We start from the raw sequence: 15,576 nt of genomic DNA on the forward strand, positions 1-15,576 counted from the left end.
TTTGTTTAAGTAAGGTTAACAATTACAATTTACAGTGTATGACAGTAACAAAAAAGTTGTTAAAAATAAGTGATTTGGAAAATATCCAAAAAGAAAAATCTGCTTTCCGTTCTGTTTCAAATGGGTGTTGAGAGATGTATCCATAGATCTCCTCATGTTGCTCTCAAAGTGCACCAGATTGATGCTTTTAACTTCAATATTTTAAAAAAAATTCTTCCCGGCGGAGCATACCCCCAGACCCCCCAAGAGGAGGTTAGGTCCCTCCCACTTAAATCATGTTCACATGGATACTAAATACATTTGCATACATCTTGTGTCCATATCTTTCTGTTTTGGTGGTCATGCCATACCGTACACATGCATGCATGCGCGAGTCATGGTAAGATATCTGGATTAAGAGGTTGCTTTTTCTTTGCACAGCATGAAAGAAAGGCCAAATGAATTGGCTGTTATTTTAGTTTTTTTAAGCAGAGGTTGAGTTAAATCATTTGTACGGCCCTCGGAGGATGTTGTAAAAATTCAAAGGAAAAAGGTTCCCCACCCCTGCTGTAAATAATAATAAAAACCCTTGATTTATAACTTAACATCTCTGTCTCCTATTGATCTGAGTATATTCTAAAGAATAGCAGTTAATTGAAGCATTATAGCACAGGCCTTTGTCAGATGGTATATTACGCTGTTTTTTTCCTGCTTCGAATAGTTCTCTCTTTTTTCACCATACCTGTGTTTGCATCACTGATTTATAGTCCTTCGACTGTTGTTGTGTGTGTTGTCCTCTTTGGTCATTTTAACTTAACAATGTAAAAGATTGCTTCCACATTGCTCCTTAAGGTGACGGCTAAGCACACAGGTAGCTGCTAACAGTGCTAAAGATGCTAACGGTGCTAACACCTCTACACTGAGAAAACTGATCAGTTGACTTTAATTACATTTCACATAACTGTATTATAGCCTATAGTGAGATAGTAGAGTACAAAATGTATTCAATATTTTGTTATATTGTTTATTATTTAGCTAATCACAGGGATATATGTATTTTTCTATTGTGAATTTGTATATAGTTGCTGCTAGTATCAATTATAATTTTTTATTTGGGTTTTTACATTGTATTCTTACTATATATACTTGTCGCTAATGTACATTTCTTTGTGTGTACTGCTGCTGGAACAAAATAATGTCCCAATATTGGATAAATAAAGTATATTTATTAGGGGTGCACCGAATGGGAAATTCTTGGCCGAAACCGATACCGAAAATAGGAAACAGTTGGCCGAAATCCGAATGCTGAAAGGCCGAAAATGATTAATAGAAATATATATATATATATATATATATAATGTATACATTTTTTACCAATGTTGTTCAGCTACCTGATTATGGAAAAAGACATGATTATGGCAAAACTTAACTTAAATAATAATCACTATTATGGGTCCATAAAACATTTATTCAGCACATTTGAATGCATACAGTACATTAATTCCAAGTCAAGTGCATTTTCTTTTCTCTGTAGGATAACTACAACAAAGTGCATTCAGAACAAAGCCAAGGTGCTTTAAAATAAACATCTAGGCCAGTAGGCCCACAACAAAATAGTGTAAATAAAGACTGTAACAGCCAGGCCTTCAACAACAACAAATGCACCTATAAGTGCATGCATACAAATGTGCAAACTGGATAAATCCACATGAATGTAACTATTTACAAATGAAATTACAATTGAATTTCAAGAATCTGTAAATAAGGCTGTCTGTCCTCATAAGCAAAGTAGTAAACATTGTATAAAGATACATAAAGTGAAAACTGGATAAAAAATCCACAATCAATTACAAATTAAATTACAATTTCAAGAATCTGCAAATAAGGCTGTCTGTCCTCATGAGCAATGTAAACAACATAGTATCATTTAGATACCGAAAGTACAATATATTGAACACTGTGCTGCTGTCATTTCCCCCTAATGATAACCTGAGATGGTGAATTATAACTCACAATGAAAATTGTTCAGGAAAGTGGGTATAGAGTAGACATGTAGAACTAGATAAGCTTATGATAAGCCAGCCTTGTCTACTTATTAAGGAAAAGTGGGAGGTTCTTTTTAATGAACAGTAGCTTCTCTGATTTATCAGCCATAAGTCTGTTCCTCTTCTCATCAAGCACATGAGAGGCAGCGCTGAACAGTCTCTCGCTGTCAGTGCTTGTGATTTGATCTTACTCCGCATATTTGTCCGGGTGTTTTGATTTCAAGTGGTGGAGTAATCCCGGAAGTGGTGAAAGTCTTTGCAGTTACACCCCCTTGAGAAATGTCAGCTGAACAAGTTTTACAAATCGCAATCCGCGCCTCTTTCTCTGATATCTTTAAATATCTCCAAGCGGCAGACATGTTGGCTGTGAGCCAGCCGCGAGCATGGTCGCGCGCCGTGCTTGTCGCCGCGTTTTGATTACGTCATCACAACAACACGTTAGCTTAACAACATAACCCTGTTCCCGGACATTCGGTGATATTTTTTCGGCCGATAATTTTCGGCGGCCGAATATTCGGTGAATCCCTAATATTTATCAGATGTTACTCAAACATTAGGACATTTTAGGGGACTATTTCAGCAGTGGATTAATACACATTTGGTGCTCCACTGAGTATTTGTGGCAGAAGAACGTGTGTATTTGAGATTGGATAGAATTATACCAGTGGCGGCTGGTGGAAAATATTTTTGGTGGGGCTATGGAAATAGGGAACAAACCATACTAGGGCGGTCCGGGGGGATTCTCCACCGGAATAATATTTTGAGAAATTACCCCTTAAATTATGACTTCTGGTGATGTTATCTTCAGTGTGGTTAGCTATGAATCTTCCAACACTGTGCAACAGAACAGTAGGCCCACACAAACTGCAGAACACTGGTGCTTTGGGAACACTCAAATGATTACATTCCCATTTAAAATCAGGAGACTAAATACGAACATTGTGTGTGTGTGTGTGTGCGCGTGCGTGTGTGCGTGCGTGCGTGCGTGTGTGTGTGTGTGTTATACTTGCCAACCCTCCCGATTTTCGCGGGAGACTTCCGATTTCATTGCCCTCTCCCGGTTTCCTCCCGGGGTCATATTTCTCCCGCATTTCTCACGATTTCTGACAAAATCAGATTTACTCACGAATGTTTCCACTCTGACTTTAATACAGCTACACCATTGTTTGGTTTCCATGGTAGCGCGTCTCTTTAGCAGCACACGCAACTCAAAGTTTGAGAGGGTGAGGAAGATGAAAACTGAACAAGAACCGACAACTCCACCCTCCGCTCACTCCTTTCCTGTAAAATACAGGTCCAGCCCTCACATATGCTCCATGGTGCCACAGGCATTGCCCTTACAACTACAATAAGCATGTAAATGTTAATCTACAGCTCCGGCGGTCCACTAGCACCGGAGTCACCTGCAGACGCAGCCATCCTCGACAACTACTGTAGCGTCACCTTGGATACGAGTCCAAACAACTCACAGACACATAGGCCAGGGCGCTGACAGGGCGCCCTTTGAGCATCAGATCTGACGACGCTGATTGGCTAAAATTATGTTTCGGCGGCATAGTTTACAGATAGCAACAGTCAGCTTGTTGGCTGCTGCTGTTCTGGCTGAGGGCTCTTTCTTAGCGTCCAGACGAGAGAGGGTAATGATACACGCTGCGGCCAGGCTGGAAACATTTGACTTATCAGTAACTTTAGACATCGTAAAACAATTTTAAAAGAGATTTTATTGTAGATTATACATTATACTGATACCAACTATGTAATATTTACCTTGTTAATTATTATTTTTTTTTTTAATTAATTATATTTTTAATGACAACCAAACATGTGGGAAGAGGTGGGGCGGCGCCCCTATGGGCCGGCCGCCACTGGATTATACGTATATTACCAATAGAAAAGAGAAAAACAAACTGCATTGAAGTTATAGATCAGGTATACAAATATCACAACCTTCGTACAGCCAAATGTATGAGCCATGAGAGGACCTCAGGTGGGGGGGGGGTTTGTTCCAAATGTGTGGAGCCATGTCACAGCCAGCTTTCATCATCCCACAGTCCCATCTGACCGGGGGCACCCAAATCTCTTCAAAAGACATTTGACACAAGTTTTTAAAAACACATTTCTTACCCAGGGAGACTCTGGCCGGCACGGCGCGGCGGTCGATCCAGAAGGACACCCATGAGAGCATCACCATGAGCGTGGCGGGGAAATATGTCTGCAGCAGGAAGAAGAAGATGTAGCGGCGCAGCGTGAAGTTGATGTACAGACGATTGTACCAGCCTGAAACACAACAAGTTCAAGATCAAGCAAAGATTCCAAAATGAACAAACTGGTACCACAAGACAGGGTCAATGTGCTTATTAAAACACAGAGTATCCTTTTCGTTACCTTGAGAATAATGTAATTACTATTGCTCCACACTACCTATTTTTAAATCTGCACAGCTCTTGACTTTGAATATAGTATGTGTCTTATTTTATTCTATTGTACTCTACTCAGTTTCTCACATTATTAGATTTTCTGTAAAAAATAAAGTTTTAAGTAGAGTCCAATTGGATTATGATTTGTCAGAGGTGTTTTTTTGTATTGCTTCTGTTTTGGGACGAGCACCACCTACTGATGGGGAATGGATGATTTTTGTTATGTTTTTTTTGCGTTTTTTTGCGTAATAGTACTTTTCTTGCCATGTATTCTTCTTTCTTTGTCTTTGTATGCACCATTTACAACAAGGCAAATTCATATGTGTAAACCTACTTGGTAATAAAACCGATTGTGATTCTCATGACATTAAATGAATGTAACGGCACCAAAACACACATAGATTTCTGTGTGAATGGGTTCATGCACATGGAGAAATCATGGTCATACTTTGAAGATTGTATAATTTGAAAGTGTTGTGGAATGAATCCTTAATTCTTTGTCTTCACTGCTGCTGTCAATCATCTCGTCCCACCTCAGCAGGGGAGCTGCTCTGTGTTTGAAGATGATTCGAAACGCTGTAGGGACAGTTGCTATCCTTCCATTGGCTGTCCTCATTTCCATATAAAATACTATATTTTTAGTTATGATGTGATATTGGAAATTGGATCGTCTAATTTAAGTTTAAAAAACTTTCAAGACTTGATTACCATTTCTTATTTAAATGACATTTTACTGATTTGTTTTCCTGTCTGTCATTGATATTCCTGCCTCTTTCATATTTATTTTGAATAATGTTATGTAAATCACTTTCTAACTTCAAAGTTCAGTGTTCCTCTCTCTGTCTCTATTTGCAAGGTTTAAATTATTTGAAATCCCGGGTAACATAATCTAAAATACAATGATTTCTGTTTAGTAACTGAACCGCTGTTAAATCAATGCACTACTTTGTAATATTAATTATGTCAACAGTAAAAAAAAAAGAAGACTAAAGTAGAGTATTGTGGGATGGTTTTCAATGACTGCTTCTGTTGACACATATATCCCCCCCAACACTTTGTCTCTATCAACGTCGCCTCGTTTCTTACTTTGCTCAAAGTATCATCACTATGGCTGCTAAAGGGCTTCTCTCTTGTCTCATACTCAATGTTTCTATTTTCCCCAAATATTCTTGGTAAATATCCTCCTCAGATCTCAGATGTGTCATTTGTCCTGAGTTTGGAGCTACAGTGTTGTGTCTCATCAGATTTGTGAGTATTATTTCTCTGTTTAGTTCATATCGTCAAGTCCACGTCTGCTAACCCTTTTTTGTTGTCTGTCATTTCCTGTTTTACTTTGATAATCTCCTCTCTCATTTCAGGTAGTTCGACTCCTACCCATGTGTGTTCACTGACCTGATTACCTCTCCGCCCTTATTGTTTGTACCTGTAGAGCCCCTTGTGTGTGTATTTATTCTGTCTTTTCTCTGTGCCAAGTGCCAGATCGTTTCGACCCCTTACTTGTCAGCCAGTTGTTATCTGAGCTACTGTGAATTTAAGGTAGTTTTTTGTAAACTCATTTTTTGGAGTCCTTGCTTTACATGAGTGTTTGTATTGCCTTGCTTATCACCTTAAGTCAATTCATTTTTTGAATAATCTTTTGTCTGGAGTCGTGCATTTGGGTCCTATCATTTTCGTGTGTGCCCCAGTCGTAACATAGAGGGACGACCATGCTGTCAAAAATATCCGCAATATTTATGTTTGTTGACTGTAGACCTTTATTTGTTCACTTATTTTGTTATTTTTAAAAATACTGTTACTTATTGTTACCACCTTCATGTGTACTTTTTAAAAAAATTGTTTAATTTCTTTTTTTGATATTTTATGCATGCCTCTTAATTAATATTTTTCTCTTTTGCCTCTATACTTTTGTTGTAATGTACATTTCCCCTCTGTTGGAAGAATAAAGGTATTCTGATTCAGACATGGTTATTTGGGACACAGTAATTTGTATAATATCCTGATATTGCACGCAAGAACAACGTCTAACAAGAACCATTCACAAATGAAGACATAACTTCATGAGCTTTTTATGCATGTCTTTGTGTTTGTGTGCATGTAAGCTAAAAATAAGATATTTTCTTTCAGGAGACGGTGGAGACCAAAAAGAGTTCCAAGAAAGTTGAGATTTACGAGCCAATTCAATTAAATATGCTTTATTGACATGTTTGCAACCAGAAAATATTGCAAAGTCATAATGAGATTATAAAAAAAGAGGTAAAACTATGAAAATCAAGAAAATAGAAAATAACGACTGTGTTTAAGAGAGACTGGAAATATGTATGTGTGTGTGTGTGTGTTTGTGGGTGTGTGTGTGTGTGTGTGTGTGTTTGTGTACCCGTGCTGCTGTAGAAGGCCAGGCGAGACGTGGTGTGGAACTTCTGGATGAGGAACTGAGACAGAGAGATCTTATCGTCGGTACTCAGAGACTCATCCCCGCTCTTCCAGTACAGCATCAGGTCTTCATCTGTGTAGGCGTCTGGACACCACAGCAACCAATCAGATTCACTCTAAGACGCAATAACGCATCTCCAACAAGGCTTCTAATAAATGGCTCATGACAAATTGTTGTCCATTTTTATGAAACAGCCTTTCAGAAGTAAACTATTTTTCAGTTCCAACTGCTATGTCATTTATGAGCTCATTCCCTTCTATTAATTTAAACATATCAATATATTTAAACATCAGACTTTATAACCATTTTGATATCTGAATGTCCTTTTTTTTGTGTTGGGACACTATTATGATCATTTTCATTTGTGGGAGAGAAACTCCCACACATGAGGGAATACAGGGATGTTATCCTTGTTTGCAGACCATTTACATGCACAAAAACCTATATAACACCTTACAGGGAAGCAGCAGGACAGGGCTTCTTTAAGTAGTTAACTTGCAGGTACATAGGAACAGCTCTCCATTGTAATCTGTAGGTGGTCCGTCTGTTGTTAGAGTCAAGATACGCATGGACTAGTCTAGAGGAAAATATGTTTTTGACCAGTTTAAGAATCAGTTAAATAGGCCCAGAATAGCTGATGGCATACAATGTGTCGGCAGACTTGTATTCACTTGTTTTGTTTGTTTTCATTGGCCATGCATTTTGATAAACCTGCAGCATGGTATGCCATCTGCTCAAGTTTAGAGAAGCTTGTATTTTCCAGATTACATTGATTTACAATTAATGACTTACTTCACCCATTTATATAGTGGCAGACTGCCTTTAACTGTATTTCTGCTTAATAAATAAAAGCAGTTAACACATGTTGTGGGAGCATGACAGTCCACTGTTGGTAATATAGGAATGTATATGTGTGTGTGTCTGTGTGTTTGGGTATTGTTTAGGTATATGTGCCTTGGTTAGTTCCCTGTCCTAATTTTGTGGGTTTTTTTCTGCTTTACAGTCTGTCCTCATTTCAAATATCTGTACTGACAGTTTGCGTTAATCTCTATACATATTCAAAGGGTCCTACCTCTACATGAAGTTAAAAAATAACAGATTATTTATTCTTTGTTTATACGGATATAACAAGATCAATTAAACAGAATGTTAAAGCATGAGTTGACATGATTCCTGTCATGATCCTATACTTTATCTTTTGCAATGCAGAAAAAAACTTTTTAGAACTTTAAATATTTTGAAGCAAAAGCAGAAAATCTTCACATTTAACAATTTGGAACTGTGAAATGTTTTTTTATAAAAAAGTAAATTGTTGCCACTTCATTTTCACTTAACCCACCTACTGTATGGTATTACTATACTTAAATATAATGTTGGATGGTTAAATCTATAGCAAATATACATATTTTAAACTTATTTTAAAAGTGTTGTGTGTACAAATAATAATTGATAAAGTAATTAGTAAATAAATAATAAATAAACTACATGTATTGGAGTGAAAAGTACGAAATTTGCTGCAAAATGTAGAGTAGAAGTATAAAGTAGTAAAAAATGAAAATACTCAGGTAAAGTACAAGTACTTCACATTAAGTACAGTACTTGAGCAAATGTACTTAGTTACTTTCCACCACGGTCTAGTGATGTGGCAGTGATTTGGTCCCCCCCTGAATGGAAGTAAAACCATGTGATCTCTTGTTTTGGTCGGGTCCCTCACAGGAAGAAGCCTTTATGATTTGAGAAGCAGAGAGGTACTCACAGCTCTCCAGCTCCAGGGAGCAGGTCTGAGAGTCCAGAGGGAAGCGGCTGAAGTCCATGTTACAGGCTGCTGTCACTGTCACTCTGTCCAGATGAGACACAGAGACACACAGAGACACACAGAGACACACAGTCAACAGGGTGTTACGTCATGATGTCACTGAGTCTCTCAATCTAATCAAACAGTGACTGGAAAAGACCTCCATTATTATCTTTTGTGAGTCTTTCTGTGACCTGGGTAAGAACATCTACTTTATGTTATCTTTTAATCTTTGGCACTGAATGACACATTAATCTGGACAGGGCAGAAACCACAGGTCACACGATGTTCTTCTCTCAACACGTAGGAAGAGTCTGTCTATTTACAGAAAACTGTGATCGGGTTCCCACTCCCGCCTGAACCCACCTCATGTTATAAACTCAGGATCCATTTTTACTTTTTGTATTTTAAAAAAGCTCAATTATTTAACTGTTTCTTTTGTTAATATTTGAAGTATTTCTTTGTGTTCATCATCACTCCTCCAGGGGAGTCCATCTTTATTTGTTTATGAGCTTGGACTCTTTTTCTGCAGGGACATTTTATTTCATCTTAACCTCTGTATTTCAGATCAGTTTTAAAATTGTTCATTATAACAAATTCCCTAATTGTTGACCTTTAGCTCTGTCTGCTGTTTTGTGTCGGCACAGCTTCACATTATAAATCATTATAAACTTTTCAAAGTCACACCATGCACACCTGTGACACACATCTAGCTTAACCGAATCAGAATATCAAGTAGGTTTACACACGCAAGGAATTTGAATTGATGCCTATGGTGCATACATAAATACAGTAAGAGAATTAAAGTAGCAACAATAGAACTATTATAAAAAGCATTTTAAAATCTATTATAAAATTAACAAATATAGAGAAATATTTACATAGACTTCAGACACTTATTGACGTATTTTATGCCTCAAAACAAAATATGAAATCTTCTTAAGCTATTGTCACAGACCTTATTTCAGGCATCAAACCAAAAACACATTTAAAGAACGGGAAGTGGTAAATGCTAACTAATTTCTGGGTTTTCGGACTCATTCCTGCACTGCCCTATTTTGTTAAGGGTGTTGCTGTTAGCAGTCTTGTTGATATATTAGAAAAACTGGAGAGAAATTATTTTGTTTGTGCTATAACTGTATGTAACTGTTGCTAATAGAAGACTTTACATTAAGTATGACATGCAAACATAACATTTTTGTCGCTCTGAATGAGACTTCATGTGAGCCTTTGCTACCTACAAACACACATACATAAAACATCACAAACCAGAATTATTGTATTGAATGTCCAATAGTGAAACAAGCAATGTCTTGGCGAGTCCTTCAATTACCAGGGTCTGTTGGAGGATGGAAATTCTTTCTGAAATTACCACTTTACAGACACAAGGTCCCTGTCTGTCTCAGTCTGAAGGAAAGTCACTTTGTGTCAACATTGTTTCCAAATGAAACTATTCCAATGAAGTGTTTTATTCCAGAATGTTATTCCTAAGAGAGACCCTGAAGTAGCATTGACATGAAGAATCTCTAATAAGCAGAGATTAGGAAATTCCTTTAGGCTTAGCGGAGCGACCCACTTTATATTAAACAGAAAGAGATAATAAGGCCGCAAAATGAAGACAAAATGAAGGACTTTTACCACAAAGATAGTCTTGTCATGTTTTTCTGACTCATATGTGGTCTAAATCATGGGTGTTATCTGTTCTTTGTTTCAAGATCAAATAGTGGTTTTGCATGTTATGCCTACCCTACTTAATGAAAATCAAGCCAACAATACAGCACAGCGAGCTTACTGCAAACTATGCTTTTAGTTTTAAACCAATAAAGGACAACACTTTATGTTTTCTTGGGTATTATTAATACTTGGAATTTAACAGCCAAGAGCAACCATTTAATCATATAATTTCCAATGAGGGAGGTATTCCTATATTATTAATAGCTTCTCTGGGTTCCTGTGACCAACATTCAGACGGTGAAATGCTACACACCTCAAGCTGTAGAGGACATGTCCGTCAGGAAAGACCCGCAGCATGATGTTCTCCGTGGTGGTGTCATGGATGAAGGACCTCTTGGAGTGGACGAAGAAGACATCAGGGACCCAGATCTTCTTCACCAGACGGCCATCGAACGTCATGCTCTTATTGGTGCTGCTGGTGAACGACAGGCGCTCGTCCTTCCAGTAATGCCTGAGGTACAGGGTCATCGTGAAGTCCTGGTGGGGTTTAAGGAAAGAGGGATTAAACGTGACATCTTTATCTGTGAACCTGGTATTATTTTTGTCAAAAACAATGACTTAAAGACTCATTATGTCTGTTTTATTTTTGAAGTTTCTCAATCTTTGTCATATCTGTTTTTACTTCCTGTCTTTGTTTATTTTCCGATTTTAATTATCTGTCCTCTTCCATAGAGCTGTGTAGGGATGAAATATTTTTGGAGGAATTTTAAGCAGTGCAAAGGCTCAGGTGATGAAAAAAGCTATGGAATTTTTCGATTTTGGGAATTTTGGAGGAAAAGATATCTGGCAAACACTTATACTTGCAGGTTTTGATAATAAGTATAATCTCCATATATTAACACCACTTTTTGGATGTTTGAAGCATTAATGCAAAGGCAAACGTGTAAGAGCTAACGTTAGGCTAGAAACAAACTACATAAACATCACATTAAGCAATGCTAAGCTAAAGGTGGCTAATGTCAACCTCCATTTTTAAGACACATAGAAGCTTAGACATTCACCAGTGGGGTATTACTGATGTATTTTATGTCGTAAATCAAAACTTCAAAATCTTAATATTGTGTAAAACATGTATAAAAAAAGCAAGACAAGGGAACCAGGGAACCAGAAGAATCAAAATCAGAATACCTTTATTAGTTCCAGAGGGGACATTTGCATTGTTACAGCAGGAAAGAGCCACAGACAGCTTAATGTTACATATGTTAAAAAAAAAGAAAATACTTTTCAAAATATAAATCCTGTTACAGTTCTTAGGATTTAGCAGCCAGGTATATGTTACACAGTTATTAATGGCATATGTATATAATAATTTATATATTGCACATATAGCACATATTGCACATAGTTGATTGGTATTTAGCAGAAAGGGGTGATATAGTCTGTGTTGTGGTGTGTGTAGGGGAGGGGGGGTCTAGGGGCTGTGCTGGTTGTACAGTCTGACCGCTGCAGGAAGTAAGGACCTGCGGTATCTCTCCGTGAGACAGCGGGGGTGCAGCAGCCTGTCGCTGAAGGAGCTGCACAGTGAGGAAAGGGTGTCCTGGGGGGGTGGGACATATTGTCCAGCAGGGAGGACAGCTTGGCTGCCATTCTCCTGTCTCCCACCACCTCCACAGTGTCCAGAGGACTCCCCAGGACAGAGCTGGCCTTCCTTACCAGTCTGTTCAGTCTTTTCCTGTCAGCAGCCGAGATGCTGCTGCCCCGGCAGGCCACACCATAGAAAATGGCTGATGCCACAACAGAATCAAAGAAGGTCTGAAGGAGTGCCCCGAAAGACCTCAGCAGAAAGAGTCTGCTCTGTCCCTTATTGTACAGAGCAGCAGAATGATCAGTCCAGTCCAGTTTATTGTTCAGATGAACACCCAGGTATTTGTAAGATTTCACAATCTCAATGTCCGCTCCCTGGATGTTCACTGGTGTCGGGGGGGAGTGTTGGCGCCGTCTGAAATCCACCACCAGCTCCTTGGTCTTCGCTGCATTCAGCTGAAGGTGGTTCCTCTGGCACCAGAAGGTGAATTCCTGCGTCAGCTCCCTGTACTCCGTGTCGTCCTCGTTGGAGATGAGGCCAACGATGGCGGAGTCATCACAGAACTTCTGCAGGTGACAGGTTGCAGTGTTGTGGGTGAAGTCTGCAGTGTAGAGGGTGAAGAGAAACGGTGCCAGCACCGTCCCCTGGGGGCCCCCCGTGGTAGAACTGACTTATTTCTGGCTTTTAGGACTAATTCCTGCACCATTCTATTAGTTACAACTGTTCCCCATTAGCTCTGTAACCACCTGACCTCATTCTCTCCTGCACTCTATACCATAATCTGTTCAGATCCGATAGGTCCTGGTTTCTCTCAGTCATTGACAGATTCCTGAATGTTATGTATCAGAAAGTTCTGTTCTGCCTTGAACGTAAAAATATTAAGCTCTAACCTTGTGTCAATTATTTTGCTGCATACTCATGCTCAGTAAGCCACGCACACTTAAAGGGGACATATCCTGCTATATTTGAACAACATATTGTAGGGCCATACCTATATAAAGTATATAAATATAGTTTTTTTTTCAAAATACCAAACAGATCCTGCATTTTAGCCATGCCTCACTTCGCTCTATTTGCTCTTTCCAGCAATTTGTTTTTCAAATCTGTAATCAAAAAGCTCCTCAAAAACGCTATCGAAGCAGTTCCTGCTGTTGCTACGTTAGTTCAAACAGTAACAACGGACTATTTTTCTTAACGGATGCATGTCAATTTAAATCGATACATACAGCTATTTCGCGTCGGGCTCCTGATCAGCCTGTCGGTGTTCTTTTCCCGATAGTGACCGCGTCGCTTCACATTATCCCTTACATATGATTATATAGAGTCATTATTCATTTGTTTTAAAGCAGGAGGCGCAAACGCTTGCCTCCGGGAGGGAGAAAAAGAGCCACAGCGGAGAATAAACAGAAGAGCAACCATGCGCGGGAAGTCTTGTTCGCTGCTTTTGTGGCAGACTACAGCGTCACTTACAGGCTTGGCATATGTACTAAAGCGTCAATGGCCGTGGGACAACCTCTCATTCCCCTGATAGGTGGAGAATTGAACAATAAGCGGAGCACCCCTTTTGTGACGTAGGAAAGAATTCAAATCTGGATCAGTCTGTATCAGATGCGTTACAGCCCCGTTTTTAGAGATTTGGGTATGGAGGAAAAGAGAGAAAATTGTATTTTCTGACACTTGGTGACTTCCCTGACACACCGGGGACACATATTCATGTATACAAGATGTACAAGAGTGCATTTTGCATGATAGGTCCCCTTTAAGCAAGCAATCAAATAAAAATCTCTAAATGATCTGATGGAATGCATCATATACTGAGTTTCACAAAGAAGTGCTCAGAATGCTGTTTCACTGGCTCGTTAAAGTCAAACTGTATAGCCTTTGCTTTATCACTTTTGCTCTGAATGGTAAACAAGCACATTCAATTTCACTGCATTTCCCAAACATATTTTTGTGTTGGCTTTTCACATTGTTTCAGTCAGCAATCCTTGAAGACTTGTTTTATCCAACTATGTACCTGCTCTGACAGGAAGTGATGGGATCACATGGTATTCTGCTTTGATTTCTTGTTTGACTTTTGTGATAAAACAGCAAATGCATATCATAATATATTATATGTTTAGCTGACATTAGTTTATATTAGTCAAAAGAAACGGGTCATATTAGAACAAATAAATCTGTAGCAGCAAAACTCAAGTGTATTTAGTTGAGCAAGGATGCTTTTCATTGCTAATGAATTCAATCTTTAAATGTTAAACATTTTTTTCAAATGCTACACGGCCTTGCTTTAAAAAACCGTAGCTGACATGACTATAACTGGATTTAGTATATTTTCAGTTATTCTTTTCTGTTCTGGACAGATGCCAGATGAGTGTTCTATCTTTCTTGAACTTTCTGAGGGCAAGTCAGATGCTAGCGTTAGCATTAGCTTCAAGCTGATTAACATTCAACAAATCCTCAAACTCATCAGACCAAATAGGTCGATTGTTCAGCAGCTTATTACGACCTATAATCACGTTTTAAAGTTATTGACCTCTAGTGCTCCCGTTGACTGCAAACGCTCAGGTGGGTCTTTTATTCACAAATAACCCTCTCTGGAAAATCCTAAATTGTAGGATAGTTTGGCCATTAAAATGCTTTTTGATTACATTTCTAGCGAGAAGTGTAGATTGTACTTTTAAAATCTACGTCCAGTGGATGTGTAGGATCTATAGTTTGATAGATATTACGAAGATTATTTAAGGTCTCGCCAGGAGAACGTGTATATACTCAACCCAGTCTCATGGCATTTCGTGTTCACCAACACAATTTTGAATCTATTGATTCGTGTTCACCAACACGATTATCCCCTTTTTTTGTGTTGCACAGAACGATTTTAAAAGCAATGTATTTCTTCTGGTAATGTGTTTCGTGCCTGCAGCACGTCTTTTTCTCCGGTCGGGTCGTGCAAGACCGGAAGCTGTGTGGTTCATAAAAACATGTTCTTACTCAATATCAAGCCACAATTATTGCTTTCATTTTAAATCGTATAATTTTGGACTTGTGTTGCCGTCTGTGAGGAAAATAAATGAGGCTCAGAGCCTCAAATACTGAAATCTGTATTTAAAAAAAAAACATTCCTTCTAATTTGTTATTCTTTTCTAAATAACATACTGTTATTTACTCACCAATAACACACAATTATCCTTGCTTTTATTTATTGGTTTAATTCCATGATCTCTGGCTTTTTTGGCGTCTGTCAGGAACTGAATTTCAAAATAAAAATAACCTGAAACAGACGTAGGCCTCTAGGGGTTTAGGATGGCCGAAGACACTACACTACCCATAATCCCCAGCTATCGTTTAGGACTACAGTCCCCGTGATTAATCTTCAAGCTCTGGGATTGGATATTGGAGTGGCAGTGCGCCGAGGTTACGCCGAGCGTCAAACAGCTGTTTGAAATGGAACTAAACCACGCCAGACTATCCAAAACTGGAATCGAACGCCCCCCCAGAACTACACATGCTGGCTATTGAGTTTCGCAAAATGTTCTATGGGACGTCTCTACTGAACGTTTTCGTTTTTCCCAAAATTACCAAATAACTTGTTATTCACTACTAATAGTCAATTAAAGACTGTATATTATGGCTATTTTGCACATCCCTTTCAA

The 15,576-nt window shown here is 38.6% G+C and overlaps 1 protein-coding gene across 1 annotated transcript in view; it reads right to left on the reverse strand.

The window, feature by feature from the left end:
* The window catches only part of gabrr2a (gamma-aminobutyric acid type A receptor subunit rho2a), a 197,490-nt gene that overhangs the window by 56,499 nt on the left and 125,415 nt on the right, over positions 1–15,576 (reverse strand). The window contains exons 4-7 of the mRNA XM_079691714.1: positions 10,655–10,878; positions 8,629–8,711; positions 6,816–6,956; positions 4,149–4,301 (exon numbers count right to left, since the gene is read on the reverse strand). Of these exons, the coding sequence (XP_079547840.1) occupies positions 4,149–4,301; positions 6,816–6,956; positions 8,629–8,711; positions 10,655–10,878 (601 nt within the window). The remainder of the gene's footprint in view (positions 1–4,148; positions 4,302–6,815; positions 6,957–8,628; positions 8,712–10,654; positions 10,879–15,576) is intronic.

The sequence above is a fragment of the Notothenia rossii genome, assembly GCF_949606895.1.
Source record: "Notothenia rossii genome assembly, chromosome: 7".
NCBI lineage: Eukaryota > Metazoa > Chordata > Actinopteri > Perciformes > Nototheniidae > Notothenia > Notothenia rossii.